Source organism: Lepidochelys kempii, chromosome 3 (assembly GCF_965140285.1).
Source record: "Lepidochelys kempii isolate rLepKem1 chromosome 3, rLepKem1.hap1, whole genome shotgun sequence".
Lineage (NCBI taxonomy): Eukaryota > Metazoa > Chordata > Testudines > Cheloniidae > Lepidochelys > Lepidochelys kempii.
In genome coordinates, this window is record NC_136382.1 from 84761205 (window position 1) to 84779551 (window position 18347).

The 18347-nt window shown below is 42.9% G+C and overlaps 1 protein-coding gene across 2 annotated transcripts in view; it reads right to left on the reverse strand.

The window, feature by feature from the left end:
- Positions 1 to 1009: 1009 nt before the first annotated feature.
- ZBTB24 (zinc finger and BTB domain containing 24) overlaps positions 1010 to 18347 on the reverse strand; it is a 55255-nt gene continuing 37917 nt past the window's right edge. For both annotated transcript variants that reach the window (XM_073337007.1, XM_073337019.1), the window contains 3 exons: positions 17712 to 17768; positions 6414 to 6549; positions 1010 to 2522 (listed from right to left, as the gene is read on the reverse strand). In XM_073337007.1, the coding sequence (XP_073193108.1) occupies positions 2411 to 2522; positions 6414 to 6549; positions 17712 to 17768 (305 nt within the window). In that variant the 3' untranslated portion in view covers positions 1010 to 2410. The remainder of the gene's footprint in view (positions 2523 to 6413; positions 6550 to 17711; positions 17769 to 18347) is intronic.

An 18347-nucleotide genomic window follows, 5' to 3' on the forward strand; every position in this document is an offset into this window, starting at 1 on the left:
CCATGTTTTTCTCCAAAGTTTGTAGGAAGGAGAGCAGTGCAAGGGAAGAAGTGTTCAGCTGATAATGTGAATACAGCCAGGAATGTTCTCCTGCACAGAATCCCATTCAAGCCTTATGTCCAGTTGTAATTTAGTGTAACCAGCTGCAGATTCTTAAAAGGGAGACGGTTCCTAAAACCCAAAAGTGAGACAGGTTAAAATGCAGCAGTTCTCTATCCCCCCTCCACAGCCACCATCTGTAGGCCACCCACACAAGAGGTAACAGCCACCCTGTTCCCTAACAGCCACCCTGTGCTTGGACCAGGTCCAGAACCCCACTCTTCAAGCCCTCTACTTCAGTTAATAGTCCTTATTTTTTTATTCCTGTGCCAGGGCTTCTACACTTCTGGCAATTCTCCATTCCCCTTGCAACTCTTCTTTCCTAGCCTGCAAGACAGATCCCCACAGGGTCCCACTCCCCAGCTTCCCCCTTTCATCTGCAAATTACATCCCTGCTGAGCAGCTTCTCATGGGAACCTCTCTCCAAAATCAACCCTCCTTTCCTTGGCTGAACCTTCCTTAACTGACCTGGTTCATCCTTCTTTACTTTAAGGGCTTCTGCACAAACCTGATAATCAGCAGGGTTCCCTAGCTCTGGCCATTTTCTCCCACAGTTCTCATCAGTTCTCTCTGCCAGCTATCAACTAGGATATTATCAGGTCTCATGTAACTACTGAAAGCTCCCTGCTCCTCCTTCCTACTCTCTTTTCTCAACTGTTGACTGGATCTTTATAGAGGACAGATGCCTTCTATCAGGAGCCATCCAGAGGCCACTAACTAGTCATAGGTGAACTGGACACATTCCCTCTTAAAGGTGCCAATCACACTCGGACAATCCCCCATGAGTACTTCATACTAAAGGAATTAATGTAGTTTATATAAATAATTTTGCAAAGGAAAAATGTGCTTAATGGGCATCTCTTGTTACTGAAGAGAAACAAACACTATTTAACAAATAATTTCCCACTCATTTTTCTTTTAGGTAGAAAATTTATTAACTGGTCCGTTTCAATTTTGGCATAGAACGAAACAGTGAAGATAATAATTCTAAAGTCAAGTTACAGTGGGAAATGTTATTGGTTCTGATTGCCAGAATCCAAATATGAACACAAAAGTCATTTCAGGATAGCGGCCGTGTTAGTGGGTACTCCTTTTCTTTTTGCAGATATTGCCACAAGTACTCCTTTTCTTTTTACAAAAGTAATTGTTATACTTAGGTCTTAGAAATTTTCATCTGTTGATTTCAGAGTGCTTTACACAGGAAGGTAAAGTAAAAATTCAAAGACTCTTTTGCCAGTTGTAGATATGTTAGAGAGATTTTAATGGTTATGGATTATCTTTGTTGAGATTCTAGAACACTATTTCATTTTCCACACTCTTGCCATCCATTTGCCAGCTTCTGCTGAAACCATCTGCTGTCACTACTCCTGTACTATGCCTAAGAGAGATCTTTCATCTCAGAAATTACTACTATGGCAATTGGCAACAAAAGAGTTGTGTGTTTAGTCTCATGAGTCATAAATGAAGGTTTTTTACACCCTTTAGATAAACATTGACTTCTTTATGTGGAACTTTTACACTCATTGAAACCATATCTACTCATTGCTATTTGCAAAATCTCTTGGATAATAGGGTATAGTTTATACATTTCCTGTTTTGGTGTAATTTTAGCATTTTAATGAGTTCAGTTGGGTCCAAATATCTGAATAATTTGATACAATCTGTAAACAAAATAATTAAATATATGTCTAGGGCCTGGGTCTAATTTTATGTACACCGGTTTTACTCTGGTGTAGCTCCACTGACTTCAGTGGTAACTCTTGATTTATACTGGTATAAGTGAGATCAGACCTCTGATATTCAGAGACCACCCAGTACCACCCTTATGTTGAGTTGTACCTTACCTCACATGCACTGATTTTAATATTACTACCAGTGGCATGAGGTATGACTTAGCGTGACTCAAGAATGGCAGAATTGGGCCAAAGGTAAATAATTGTGTCCACTCATCACAATCAATCAATAGCAAATTCAATTATGAAGTAGTGCTAATTGGTGTTCTACTTAACAGGATTATTTATAGTGCAGCCTACAGTAATGTAATCTCTCACTGGACATCCATATTTACACAATAATTTGTATAGCTATATAATGGCATAATGTTAAATTCCCAAGCCCATTAGTATATTCATGTAAGAATTTGTGTGTGAACAAGCCATGAACATGTTCAGAATAGAAAAAATATCAAGCTAAAAAGTTTAGATGTATAAAAATGCGATTTTAGATTAAAAAGCCTACAAAATCTATAAAAGGCTGGTCAGAAACATATGCATTTTTACACATTATAGTAGGAAGGTAAATTGGCTTGTAATCAAGGCACAAGAATGCCACAGTTAATAATTTTACATTCTACTACAGGTCTTTCATTGTACGTAGATACATCTTCCAGTTTCTGAAGAACTTCTGTACCTTCAATCAGCTGTCTAAAGTAAAGGGGGAAATTATATATACATAAAAAGTCAGTAAAATTATGATTAAGTATCTGATCACTGCCATAAAGCTCTACAGTTTTAGTAATCTATTTGACCATTTGAATTCCATGGTAATCATTTTCCACTACAAGTTATGTTAAATGTGCATGATTTAACAAAAATGTAGGACCATACATATGTATAGATGATACATATGGGTAGAGGATCAGGAAAATACATCAATAATTTAGTAGCGAATACAACTGTGTTAACTACCTTCAGTGCCAGTCAGAACAAGTAAGTTAGAAACCCTGAATTCCTTCTATTAGGCTATAACAACATAATTATAGTTTTCTCAATATGGCTGTCTCTTAAAATAAAGGTTTCATGCTTTATATGTTCTTTTCTTTATAGGATTGTTCTTCACAGCAGACTAACATTCCAGCTGTTTCCTCTGAAAATATCCCAATATTTAGCATTTTAGGAGATAGAAAAATGCTATACTTTGAGGTAGCTGTAATTATTCAAAGCAATAAACGTTGCAGCGTGTAGATACCTTTCCAGATTTTTGTGGCTACAAGTGTCCATGATATCTAATACTCTTCTTCCATTTCAAGAAAAAAAAGGTCAAGAGGAATACTGTCAGAAATTGTTCTGCATTTAATTAAAATGGTTTAGTCTCCCCCCAGCCCACACACACACACTTTTTGAAGTCTTAGGTCAGTTTTCTTCTTAATTAATCTGAATCATGACACCAATACAACAATGTACAATTCCTACACTGTCTAAACTGTCTTGAGCTGCAATATGTAGGGTTCAGTCTTATAAGACCCTGTGTTAAACTGTGCACACACGGGTTTGCTAGCAGTTCATGTAGAGAATCTGTACCTTATCTTTGGCACAGGTGTTGTGGAGGAGGGGAGGACATGTTAGAAGATTGTGAATGGATCATTGATGTGGAACTTGTATCCAGGACAGGCCAATGAAGTATGCCGTAGCTATTTTAATGTAAAAGTTTCTATTGCTATTGCAGAATTCTGTTGTATACCTGTGGAAGGCCAAGGTGTAAGGAGTGGTGTGCCAATTTATAGCACGGAAACTCCATATAATGCTGAACTGCCCTCTTGACACCTTATGGCCACTCTTGCTGGAGTAAGCTCCTAGTATGTTTATACATTGGGCAATATTATAAGAGCAGTGCTTGAAATTTCCTGTGCTTTTAAAGTAGGGAGTTCCTGGTAAGCTAACAAGACACTACAGGTTTCAGAGTAACAGCCGTGTTAGTCTGTATTCGCAAAAAGAAAAGGAGTACTTGTGGCACCTTAGAGACTAACCAGTTTATTTGAGCATGAGCTTTCGTGAGCTACAGCTCACTTCATCAGATGCATACCGTGGAAACTGCAGCAGACTTTATATACACACAGAGAATATGAAACAATACCTCCTCCCACCCCACTGTCCTGCTGGTAATAGCTTATCAAAAGTGATCATCAAGTTGGGCCATTTCCAGCACAAATCCTAGATCCTTAATAATGCGTTGGAGGGGTTTTAGTTGGGGGCTGAAGGTGACGATTAGTGGCCTTCTGTTATTTTCTTTGTTAGGCCTGTCCTGTAGTAGGTAACTTCTGGGAACTCTGGGAAGAAGTTACCTACTACAGGACAGGCCTAACAAAGAAAATAACAGAACGCCACTAGCCGTCACCTTCAGCCCCCAACTAAAACCCCTCCAACGCATTATTAAGGATCTACAACCTATCCTAAAGGATGACCCAACACTCTCACAAATCTTGGAGACAGGCTAGTCCTTGCCTACAGACAGCCCCGCAACCTGAAGCAAATACTCACCAACAACCACATACCACACAACAGAACCACTAACCCAGGAACTTATCCTTGCAACAAAGCCGATTGCCAACTCTGCCCACATATCTATTCAGGGGACACCATCACAGGGCCTAATAACATCAGCCACACTGTCAGAGGCTCGTTCACCTGCACATCCACCAATGTGATATATGCCATCATGTGCCAGCAATGCCCCTCTGCCATTTACATTGGTCAAACTGGACAGTCTCTACGTAAAAGAATAAATGGACACAAATCAGATGTCAAGAATTATAACATTCATAAACCAGTCAGAGAACACTTCAATCTCTCTGGTCACGCAATCACAGACATGAAGGTCGCTATCTTAAAACAAAAAAACTTCAAATCCAGACTCCAGCGAGAAACTGCTGAATTGGAATTCATTTGCAAATTGGATACTATTAATTTAGGCTTAAATAGAGAGTGGGAGTGGCTAAGTCATTATGCAAGGTAGCCTATTTCCCCTTGTTTTTTCCTCCCCCCCCGATGTTCTGGTTTAACTTGGATTTAAACTTGGAGAGTGGTCAGTTTGGATGAGCTATTACCAGCAGGAGAGTGAGTTTGTGTGTGTATGGGGGTGGGGTGGGGGGGGGGTGAGAAAACCTGGATTTGTGCTGGAAATGGCCCACCTTGATTATCATGCACACTGTAGGGAGAGTGGTCACTTTGGATGAGCTATTACCAGCAGGATAGTGAGTTTGTGTGTGTGGTTTTTGGGAGGGGGGTGAGAGAACCTGGATTTGTGCAGGAAATGGCCCAACTTGATTATCATGCACATTGTGTAGAGAGTTGTCACTTTGGATGGGCTATCACCAGCAGGAGAGTGAATTTGTGGGGGAGGGTGGAGGGTGAGAAAACCTGGATTTGTGCTGGAAATGGCCCAACTTGATGATCACTTTTGATAAGCTATTACCAGCAGGACAGTGGGGTGGGAGGAGGTATTGTTTCATATTCTCTGTGTGTATATAAAGTCTGCTGCAGTTTCCATGGTATGCATCCGATGAAGTGAGCTGTAGCTCACAAAAGCTCATGCTCAAATAAACTGGTTAGTCTCTAAGGTGCCACAAGTACTCCTTTTCTTTTTGCGAAGACACTACAGTGTAGAATTAAAGTCAGATGCCACTGATTTAGACACATCCAATTAGAACTCATTTACTCATTTTTAGTTTGTTTTTTATGTGTTATATTGGTATGCTTTTTTTTTTTTTTTTTTGCTTTTGAAATGCTGTACTCCTCTATGGTGCATGATAACCATCCTGGCATGAGAGTCTCATGCTTCCCCACGCTCCCAGTCTCTTTATGCTAGGAACCGCTAGCTGGGTAAAGGGATCTTAAAAGCCCCAGGGTGAAATCCTGCCTCCATTGAAGTCACTGGGAGTTTTGCCATTGTCTTCAATGGGTCCAGGATTTCACTCCTGGCTCTGGCTGGGGAAGGATTCCCCTGGCACAAGCAGGGCAGAGGCAGCTATAAGCTGCTTTCCCAGGACATCTTTGCAATCTTGGGAGGCTGCTTTTTCTTAGGCCAGGTCTGCGTTAGGAGTGCTTTGTAAGTATAATTGTACTAGTATGCTGAACTGACAAAGTGCTTTTAGGGTGGATGTAGCTTATACAGGCATAACTATACTTTTTCCAGTATAGCTTATTCTAGCCTGCCAGAGTGAAACACACTATACCAGTAAGAGGGCAGTTTTGCAGGTATAAGTGTCTACACTAGGGATTTTTGCTGGCTCAGCTATGTCAGAAATAGCACCTCATCACAGCCCTGAACAACAGAGCTATGATAGCAAAAGTCTACTGTATAGACCTGGACATAGACAGGGCCCAGACCTGCCTTATGTTTTGCCAGGAGCCTCTCCAGCCCCTGGCATAGCTTCGGACTGCGAGGGTGCAAAAGTGGCTTAAACCTTCCACCCCTGAGCTGTGAGTTCTGTGCTGTGCCTCTCAGAGATGAATCTCAGTCGTGGACAATGGTATCTTAGAAAACCAGGAGTATTTTTTTTAAAACATTTTAAAATTATGTACCTGTAGTATACATACCCAAAAGCCACATATTTTTTATCCATATAGGGAGTTGGCTGTAGTGTGATATAAAACTGTGAACCATTGCTGTGACGTCCCTTGTTGGCCATCCCAAGAATCCCTTTTTTGTTGTGAGGAATGGAAAAGTTTTCATCTAGAAAGTTTACAGTAATAAATGATCAGATTTAGTTTGCCTTTTACTCACTGTTGCAACTGCTACAGCCCCATCTCTTCTACAACTCCTTTCTAGGCTCTTGCTTCCTTCTCCCTCTCCCCCATTCTTATTACTTTCTTTCCTATTATTTACTGTACATTGGGAGCCTTTCAGCAGGTCGCCCTTCAACTTTCCCCCAAGTTAGTGAATGGAAATGAAGGGGATTATAGCTTCCTTTGACTCTGGATCACTGATCCTTCCTAGATAAGATAGCTTCCTAGAAAGAGGTTCAGAAATAATTTTGGGTTATCCTGGAAAAAAACCCTAGTGATAAATATTCAAAATGTAATTGCTAACATGCAGCAGACTTTAATATTATGACAACTCTGCTATAGCATCTTTTATCTGAGGATCTCAGAGCACTTGAGAAACAACAGTGTATAGGCTGGTTAGTATTATTCCTATTCTATGGATGAGGAAACTGAGGCACTTAGAAGTGAATGGCCTGATTTTCAGTGGTGCTAAGTCCCCATAGTTCTGTGCCATAATGACTTGTCCTGAGTCAGATGGTAAGTCAACAGCAGAACCAAAAGTAGAACCCAGAACTGTTGACTCCAAGACTCTCATTCTGACCTTCCATATTAACCTCCAGTTGCTAATTTTTAGGGAATACCAAGTTCTGGGCACTATATGATTAAAGGCCAGCTGGGGCTATAGGATGGGATAAAAAGGGAGAGAGTTGGCAGTGGCAATAACACTGGATTTACTGCAGTTTCTGCACTTGGCATTAGACAGGGGTGAGGATGATAAGAAAGACCCAGTGATACAATTTTCTTTCCACCTCCTCTCAGTGTTATGTGCAGTGATCAGAGAAAATCCAAAAATCCAGTGCAGCCATTGTCACCAAAGAGCTTACTTTTCTCAACAAAGTATACATTACACAATGCCATACTTAAACAGAATTAACTAAACCACATAAAACAGATGCATTTTATCAGAACAGCTTACAGTAACTGGCATGTTTATTTATAAGACTCACTCAGTGCTGTTTGCTGCATATGGAGAGTTAACGAGCACATAAGAAGCAAACTGAAGTCAAAGGAGTTACAGCTCTTCTCCCCATCCCTGCTAACAGAGCAGAAAGGTAGGTAGGAGATTATGCAGGGACCTGAAGGCCAGGACAAGTTGCTTAGGATTGTTGTGAAAGGTGAGGGGATTAGTTGAGGGGTAGAACATGGCTGGAGTGGCAGGTAATTTAGATATTTGCAGCAGGGTTTCGGAAGGATGACAGTTCTATCATGGAGAAGATGGAGAGTTGTTTAGCAAGTACACTCATAGCATAAAGAAAGAACAGATTTTTACTTGAGGAAGTCTGAGTGGTGCCTGGACTTTCTCCAGAAGCATTCCGTGGTGCAGAAGAGTAATGGATGCAAGGTGTAAGACACATTTTGGAGTGGGAGAGCCCAAGGAATAGGGTGCAGAACAGAAAAGAGTTGTTGATGAACTTGAGTCAGCTGAGGAGAGGGAGACCAAGGAGGGAAAGAAAGAGGGTGGAAACCATCAGAGAATGAATGCCAGTGGACAGGAGGTCACAGAAGGAATGTGAGATATGCTTGGGGGATGGTGACAATGATGATTTTCAAAGACGGAATTCAGCAAGACGGAGATCAGCAAGGGAGCAGCTTCAAGTGAAGACCACATTGAAAGTGAATCAAGGAAGTCTGTGGCGGAATTGATACAGATCTGTAAACTGAAACATCTCTAAGCCCCTTTGTTGCTTAGGCTGATATGTCATATTGTGTAAGCTGGAATCCAAAGAAAGCACTCCACAAACTCAAAAGGAATGATGGAAATTTGGGCTGAAGACATGAATAGGGATTGTATTCTTCTTCCATGTTTTGTTATTCTTACTCTATTTGAGGGCTGTTCTCCCAAACTAATTAATAAAAATGGCAATTAAATTCTAAACGAAGCAGTTGCTATGCTGCTGTTTGTGAATTGCAGTAATGACTTAAGCAGTCTAATTTTGGATTAGGCTTCTTTGTTTTAGAAAATTACACTTCAGTCCAAGTGGTTCTCTGTAATTACCTCAGTACTTTGAGCTAATTTCAGGGAAATGTAGAAACATCCCATTCATTTCACAGAATATTGCAGCGAATGGATGTCTGTCAACTGTGGACATTCATAGAATTTTAGCATCTGTGAGTGGCAGCTGTCACTGTTCTCAGACAGCAAAAATAGGAAAGCCGTATAATCATCACATTAAAATTCCATATCTGAGTGAGCACCTTTATAAAGGACTGAAAACAATGATTATCTTTTAATTTTAAAAGAGGGTTTAATATGGGCAGTCTTCTCTCTTGAAGATTCGGTATTTATGGTGTGTGAAAGAGGGTAATAAAATTCCTTTTAGGGACAATTATAAGATTGACAGAACTCAAATTAAGTCTATCTTAAAATTAAATTACTTTCCCAATCCTAGAATATCTACTGCTGCCTCAAATAGAGTTACAAGAGGGATAAAAGACAAGCTTCTCTCCAAGATAACAAATGACAGGTACTGGATTTGTCTGGAGGAACAAACACAGAGTTGCAAGTCACTAAATCCTCTAATTCTAATCCTGACTCTGCCAGTGTCTTGCTGTGTGGCCTTGGGCTAGTCATTTCACCTCTCTTAGTTTTTCCCTATCTATAAAATGGAGAACACACTACTTACCTCACATGGATGTTGTGAGGATTAACATTGGTACAGCATGTTGTATATGTAAAGCACTATAAAATATTAAGGACTAGATTGTGGCATTTATGCCACAGTCCTACACAGAGTGGTGTGGAGCTACAGCAGTCCAGGAGGAGCAACAACAGAGGTTGTGCCTCAGGGGCACACTCCCCCTGCTGGGGCTGCCCAGTGCACACTGCTGTTTGTTTCAGGATTGCCCAGATTGTTCTTGCCAGCATGAAAGCTCAGTTTCCAGAACAGCTCTGTAGCCCGTGCATTGAAAGAGAACATATAATGAATAGCAGATGCACAGCTGGTAGTATTCCAGTATAGTCTGTAGAAGATATCTATGCAGTGTGGGTAGGGAAGAGGAATCAGATGAAGATTTCTAGCACGCTATTAAAATGTTTTGGTTTCCATTGATTTAGCTTATAGACCTGATTGATGGTTTCCTCAAGAAACAGGTTACTTTCTTGCTGAGACTCCTGTGTTCTGAGGATCTGTGCTTCACAGTACTCCACGTAGTTGGAGGGAGGACAGGCCACTCTCCGACTTTCTCTTACCCAATTTTTGGTAGGCAATGTGCAGTGCTCCCTGAGGGAAAGCAACAGGGGTCTGAGAAAAGTTTGCAGGCTTTGTGGGAATCAATTGTTTAATTTTCAATGATTTGAAAATTCCCATAAACTTTCCTGCATGTCTATGCTACTTTCCAGCAAGGCAGCACCATGGCAGTAATTCATATGTTCCTAAAAAAACAGTCCAATTACCTAGATATAGTTTAAATACAAACTTTAGCCCTTTTGCTTAGTCTTGCAGTTTCAAGGTGCGAATCACTTATTGTCAGTGAAAGCTTAACTGTCTTTGAAAATAAAGACTGCAGTAACACTTGGTGGGTGAAGTAATATCTTTTATTGGACCAACTTCCAGAATAGCGTTGTGTGGCTAGAAAGCTTGTCTTTCTCACTAACAGAAGTTGGTCCAATAAAAGCTATTACCTCACCCACCTTGTCTCTCTCATATTCTGGGACCAACATGGCTACAACTACTCTGCATGCAGTTACACTTGGCAGTTCTGAACTGTTGGCTGATGGCCAGTCTGCTGAAATGTGACAATTTGCAACACTGGCAGTAAGGACACTTTATGTAAGAGAATATAGACTAGTTCCCAGCTGGCTTTAACTGTCCTAAAATATCTTTATGAGTAATTGTTAATCTAAACAGACCCTCCCCCCTTTAAATTGCTGCTTTGACTGTTTATTCGAGTTGTTTTTCTTAAATATTGCTCTGCCATTGACAATTTTATTATTATTCTTTTTATTACTCTTTATGATTATAGGGGTTTGCATCTTTGGTTTGATGTTATGACCTGTAGCTCCTGTTCGGTAATTCTAGATTCTCACAGTTAGAGTTGAGAGACTCAGGGTATGTCTACACTACGAAATTAGGTCGAATTTATAGAAGTCGGTTTTTTTGAAATCAGTTTTATATATTCGAGTGTGTGTGTCCCCACAGAAAATGCTCTAAGTGCATTAAGTGCATTAACTCGGCGGAGCGCTTCCACAGTACCGAGGCAAGCGTCGACTTCCGGAGCGTTGCACTGTGGGTAGCTATCCCACAGTTCCCGCAGTCTCCGCTGCCCATTGGAATTCTGGGTTGATATCCCAATGCCTGATGGGGCTAAAACATTGTCGCGGGTGGTTCTGGGTACATATCGTCAGGACCCCGTTCCCACCCTCCCTCCCCCCGTGAAAGCAAGGGCAGACAATCATTTCGCGCCTTTTTTGTCTGCTGCCAGCCAAAGATGTAAAGGATAGATGGAGTGGGTCAGAACAAGAAATAGACCAGATTTGTTTTGTACTCATTTTCCTCCTCCCCTGTCTAGATCACACTGCAGTCAGTCACAGAGAAGGCGCAGCGAGGTTAATCTAGTCATGTATCAATCAGAGGCCAGGCTAACCTCCTTGTTCCAATAACAACGATAACTTTGGTGCACCATTTCTTATTGGAACCCTCCGTGCAGTCCTGCCTGAAATACTCCTTGATGTACAGGCACACCCTTTGTTGATTTTAGCTCCCTGAAGCCAACCCTGTAAGCCGTGTCGTCAGTCGCCCCTCCCTCCGTCAGAGCAACGGCAGACAATCGTTCCGCACCTTTTTTCTGTGCGGACGCCATACCAAGGCAAGCATGGAGGCCGCTGAGCTCATTTTGGCAATTAGGAGCACATCAACCACCACACGCATTATCCAGCAGTATATGCAGCACCAGAACATGGCAACGCGATACCGGGCGAGGAGGCGACGTCAGCGCGGTCCCGTGAGTGATCAGGACATGGACACAGATTTCTCTGAAAGCATGGGCCCTGCCAATGCATGCATCATGGTGCTAATGGGGCAGGTTCATGCTGTGGAACGCCAATTCTGGGCTCGGGAAACAAGCACAGACTGGTGGGACCGCATAGTGTTGCGGGTCTGGGACGATTCCCAGTGGCTGCGAAACTTTCGCATGCGTAAGGGCACTTTCATGGAACTTTGTGACTTGCTTTCCCCTGCCCTGAAGCGCATGAATACCAGGATGAGAGCAGCCCTCACAGTTGAGAAGCGAGTGGCGATAGCCCTGTGGAAGCTTGCAACGCCAGACAGCTACCGGTCAGTTGGGAATCAATTTGGAGTGGGCAAATCTACTGTGGGGGCTGCTGTGATGCAAGTAGCTCACGCAATCAAAGATCTGCTGATATCAAGGGTAGTGACCCTGGGAAATGTGCAGGTCATAGTGGATGGCTTTGCTGCAATGGGATTCCCTAACTGTGGTGGGGCTATAGACGGAACCCATATCTCTATCTTGGCACCAGAGCACCAAGCCGGCGAGTACATAAACCGCAAGGGGTACTTTTCGATAGTGCTGCAAGCTCTGGTGGATCACAAGGGACATTTCACCAACATCAACGTGGGATGGCCGGGAAAGGTGCATGACGCTCGCATCTTCAGGAACTCTGGTCTGTTTCAAAAGCTGCAGGAAGGGACTTTCTTCCCAGACCAGAAAATAACTGTTGGGGATGTTGAAATGCCTATATGTATCGTTGGGGACCCAGCCTACCCCTTAATGCCATGGCTCATGAAGCCGTACACAGGCAGCCTGGACAGTGGTCAGGAGCTGTTCAACTACAGGCTGAGCAAGTGCAGAATGGTGGTAGAATGTGCATTTGGACGTTTAAAGGCGCGCTGGCGCAGTTTACTGACTCGCTTAGACCTCAGCGAAACCAATATTCCCACTGTTATTACTGCTTGCTGTGTGCTCCACAATATCTGTGAGAGTAAGGGGGAGACGTTTATGGCGGGGTGGGAGATTGAGGCAAATCGCCTGGCTGCTGGTTACGCGCAGCCAGACACCAGGGCGGTTAGAAGAGCTCAGGAGGGCGCGGTACACATCAGAGAAGCTTTGAAAACCAGTTTCATGACTGGCCAGGCTACGGTGTGAAAGTTCTGTTTGTTTCTCCTTGATGAAACCCCCCGCCCCTTGGTTCACTCTACTTCCCTGTAAGCTAACCACCCTCCCCTCCTCCCTTTAATCACCGCTTGCAGAGGCAATAAAGTCATTGCTGCTTCACAGTCATGCATTCGTTATTCATTCATCACACAAATAGGGAGATGACTACCAAGGTATCCCAGGAGGGGTGGTGGAGGAGGGAAGGAAAATGCCACACAGCACTTTAAGCACAGCACTTTAAAAGTTTACAACTTTAAAATTTATTGAATGACAGCCTTCTTTTTTTTGGGCAATCCTCTGTTGTGGAGTGGCTGGTTGGCCGGAGGCCCCCCCACCGCGTTCTTGGGCGTCTGGGTGTGGAGGCTATGGAACTTGGGGAGGAGGGCGGTTGGTTACAGAGGGGTAGCAGTGGCAGTCCGTGCTCCAGCTGCCTTTGCTGCAGCTCAACCATACACTGGAGCATTCTGGTTTGGTCCTGCAGCAGCCTCAGCATTGAATCCTGCCTCCTCTCATCACGCTGCCGCCACATTTGAGCTTCAGCCCTGTCTTCAGCCCGCCACTTACTCTCTTCAGCCCGCCACTTACTCTCTTCAGCCCGCCACCTCTCCTCCCGGTCATTTTGTGCTTTCCTGCACTCTGACATTATTTGCCTCCACGCATTCGTCTGTGCTCTGTCAGTGTGGGAGGACAGCATGAGCTCGGAGAACATTTCATCGCGAGTGCGTTTTTTTTTCTTTCTAAGCTTCACTAGCCTCTGGGAAGGAGAAGATCCTGTGATCATTGAAACACATGCAGCTGGTGGAGAGAAAAAAAGGGACAGCGGTATTTAAAAAGACACATTTTATAAAACAGTCGCTACACTCTTTCAGGGTAAACCTTGCTGTTAACATTACATACATAGCACATGTGTTTTCGTTTCAAGGTCGCATTTTGCCTCCTCCCACCGCGTGACTACCCCCTCAACCTTCCCCCCTCCCTGTGGCTAACAGCGGGGAACATTTCTGTTCAGCCACAGGCAAACAGCCCAGCAGGAATGGGCTATACTGAGTGTCCCTGAAGAAAAGCACCCTATTTCAACCAGGTGACCATGAATTATCTCTCACTCTCCTGAGGATAACACAGAGAGAGAAAGAACGGATTTTGGTTGAATGCCAGCAAACATACACTGCAATGCTTTGTTCTACAGTGATTCCCGAGTATGTGTTACTGGCCTGGAGTGATAAAGTGTCCTACCATGAAGGACGAAATAAGGCTGCCCTCCCCAGAAACCTTTTGCAAAGGCTTTAGGACTACATCTAGGAGAACCGCAAATGCCAGGGCAAAGTAATCCTTTCACATGCTTGCTTTTAAACCATGTATAGCATTTTAAAAGGTACACTCACCAGAGGTCCCTTCTCCGCCTGCTGGGTCCAGGAGGCAGCCTTGGGTGGGTTCGGGGGGTACTGGCTCCAGGTCTAGGGTGAGAAACAGTTCCTGGCTGTCGGGAAAACCGGTTTCTCCGCTTGCTTGCTGTGAGCTATCATCTTCTTCGTCCCCAAAACCTGCTTCTGTATTGCCTCCATCTCCATTGAAGGAGTCAAACAACACGGCTGGGGTAGTGGTGGCTGAACCCCCTAAAATGGCATGCAGCTCATCATAAAAGCGGCATGTTTGGGGCTCTGACCCAGAGCGGCTGTTCGCCTCTCTGGTTTTCTGGTAGGCTTGCCTCAGCTCCTTCAGTTTCACGCGGCACTGCTTCGGGTCCCTGTTATGGCCTCTGTCCTTCATGCCCTGGGAGATTTTCACAAAGCTTTTGGCATTTCGAAAACTGGAACGGAGTTCTGATAGCACGGATTCCTCTCCCCAAACAGCGATCAGATCCCGTACCTCCCGTTCGGTCCATGCTGGAGCTCTTTTGCGATTCTGGGACTCCATCATGGTCACCTGTGCTGATGAGCTCTGCATGGTCACCTGCAGCTTGCCACGCTGGCCAAACAGGAAATGAGATTCAAAAGTTCGCGGTTCTTTTCCTGTCTACCTGGCCAGTGCATCTGAGTTGAGAGTGCTGTCCAGAGCGGTCAGAATGGAGCACTCTGGGATAGCTCCCGGAGGCCAATACCATCGAATTGTGTCCACAGTACCCCAAATTCGAGCTGGGAACGTCGATTTAAGCGCTAATCCACTTGTCAGGGGTGGAGTAAGGAAATCGATTTTAAGAGCCCTTTAAGTCGAAATAAAGGGCTTCACTGTGTGGACGGGTGCAGGTTTAAATCGATTTAACGTTGCTAAATTCGACCTAAAGTCCTAGTGTAGACCAGGGCTAAGGGTCTAGCTCTGATCCCACCCTGGTATAAATCAGGAGTAACTCCATAAAGTCAGTGGAGTAATAATGCTGTATAAATAGATCAAAATCTGGTCCTAAGACTCTAAAGCTGCCTGATTCCCATTTTCACAGAGTGAAAATCAAGTAACTTCCATTAATTTCAGCATATTTAAATCATCCCAGTATAATGATGCAACACAGAGGCCCATTGGTGGCAGCTGGCAAAGGTTTTGCTGTTCTGTAACAGCAACTCCTAACAGGCTTGACAAACTCACTATACTTAGCACACCTCTTTCATAGTATTTATCCATGAAGAAAATCATGTGAGGTCTTAAAAGAAAGCTAGTGCCCCATTGGTTATGAATATTGTCATAAAATGTACGTACATATACTATTTAAAAAGTTACGTATGTACACTAAAAATATGTTCTTAAAGTCTGTATTAAGGGAGAGTAGACAAACAGGTTTCTGCCAGACAAAGAATGTTCATTCACCTGTTTCTGTTGGTCCAGAGGTAAAGTAAGCATTGTAATAACAGGGGGGAGTCATTTACATACGAAGTCAACAGAAGGATGTGAAATCAATAGAAAAAACAAGAGACAGCGGTTCTATTGTCACTGAGGACAGACCAAGAACTTTAGGATATAAGCATAAGGCAAGGAGACACCCTTTTATCCTGCACCTTGGATAGACAGTGCATTTACATTCATAAAAATGGGATCTCAACCAGCTTTGGTAGGAAATGCTGAAAAAGCCTTTGGGTGAGATAAGACTGCTTTAGACAGGAGATTAGTATTAAGTTTAGTCTATAAAAAGCATGTACTTATTTTGTTTTATATGTAATCCTTCTATATCCATTCATAATCACTCTCTCTTTTATCTTGGTCTTTGATAATAAATTTATGATTGTTTTTGCTATAAACATATCTCAGTGCTCTGGTATTACACAAAGAGCAGATCCTGAGTTGAATTGTAGAAGCTGGTGTGTATAGTGTTCCCTAGGGGACAGCAGGCACAGTATTAATGTTAGTGTTCAGTAAATAAGGGCTGAACGCTACAGGGAAATGCTTGAAAGGGCTTGGGGACTGGGGTGCATCTACTGGTTACAGCTGTCAGGGAAAGTAAGGGCTGGCAGAGCCCTGAGGAGATTGTTTGGGTGGCTAACAGGCTGATGATGTCAAGGAGCTGACACCCAGTTAAGCACCAGAAAGTCTTTTTACTGCTGGAGGCAGGGGGGTAACAAGGTTTTTCACAGTCCTGGCCATCCTGAGAATCATCACAAATGAATATGTGGTATCAGTGGAAGCACAGAACCCATACTTAACATTTACCCATTATAGTGCTTCAAATTTTCAAAGCCCTTTTACAAGCATGAATGTTTGTAACATTCCTGTCAGGTAGGTTAAGTATTATCCTTATTTTACAAGTGGAGAAAATGGACACAGACAGGTGAAGCTGAAAATCATATAATAAGTCAGTGGCAGAGCCAGGATTACCAGTCAGAAAATCAACCCACTAAACCAGTCTGCCAGGAGAACTATGTTAATAACAAATAGAGAATAATTCTGACTGGTACAAGAAAGTCTGAAACCGCTGTTGAGATGTAAGTGATGAAAAGGAAGGAAAGAAAACTAACTAAACCTGAGAATACTTCAATGCAAATCCAGTTATTTACCTGAAGTTTGGATTATGCATGGTGTCAAGGTTCCTCCCTCACTCTGAATGCTAGGGTACAGATGTGGGGACCTGCATGAAAACCCCCTAAGCTTATCTTTACCAGCTTAGGTCAAAAAGTTCCCCAAGGTACAAAATATTCCACCCTTTGTCCTTGGATTAGCTGCTACCACCACCAAACAAATACTGGTTACCAAGGAAGAGCTGTTTGGAAACGTCTTTCCCCCCAAATACTTCCCAAAACCTTGCACCCCACTTCCTGGACAAGGTTTGGTAAAAAGCCTCACCAATTTGCCTAGGTGACTACAGACCCAGACCCTTGGATCTTAAGAACAATGAACAATCCTCCCAACACTTGCACCCCCCCCTTTCCTGGGAAATGTTGGATAAAAAGCCTCACCAATTTGCATAGGTGACCACAGACCCAAACCCTTGGATCTGAGAACAATGAAAAAGCATTCAGTTTTCTTACAAGACGACTTTTAATAGAAATAGGAGCAAATAGAAGTAAAGAAATCCCCTCTGTAAAATCAGGATAGTAGATACCTTACAGGGTAATTAGATTCAAAACATAGAGAATCCCTCTAGGCAAAAACTTAAGTTACAAAAAAGATAGACAGAAATAGTTATTCTATTCAGCACAATTCTTTTCTCAGCCATTTAAAGAAATCATAATCTAACACGTACCTAGCTAGATTACTTACTAAAAGTTCTAAGACTCCATTCCTGGTCTATCCCCGGCAAAGGCAGCATAAAGACAGACCCACAGACCCTTTGTTTCTCTCCCTCCTCCCAGCTTTTGAAAGTATCTTGTCTCCTCATTGGTCATTTTGGTCAGGTGCCAGCGAGGTTACCTTTAGCTTCTTAACCCTTTACAGGTGAGAGGAGTTTTCCCCTGGCCAGGAGGGATTTCAAAGGGGAAATCCTTTTACCCTTCCCTTTATATTTATGACACATGGTAAGATAAGGAAATTTAAATATACCTTCAAAAGTGGGTCCATAAATTGATTCACCACCGTCTCCTCTTCCAGCTGTTATGTCTGTATGTGATTAGACAAAAGTGACAGAATACAAATGTTCACCACTGGCATTAATTGGCACTTTCATTGGGCATTTCAACAGAGGTCAAGGACATGGGTCCTGATCCTGCAATTGATAATATGCAGGTGGACTGCTGCACCTGTATGGAACCTTGTTTGAATGCAACTGTCTCCACACAAGTGCAACAGTCTGCCTGCATGCTATCAACTGCAGGATTGGGGCCTTAGTGGAATTGCAGAATGAATTAATCTCTCGCTCCAAGAGGTGGTCTCCAGAAATAAGCAATCCATATATACTGTACAGTAAGAAACATATATATATATAAAAATAAATACCTTCTTGCTGCTGTGCTAATACAAGTACCTGCGTACCTAGTTTCCAGTGTTTAGTAAAATACTTCAAGAGTGTTGCTGGACTGAGGTACTAGTCTTAAGAAACAGATTTCAGTATATGAAAATGTGCCACAGTGAATACGCCCTGTATCCATAAATAATTACCTGTGCTTAGAATAAGGGATGATGAAAATAAGGATCTGATAATATAGCAAGTCAGGGCCAGCAAGCCTTCAGTAAACTCCC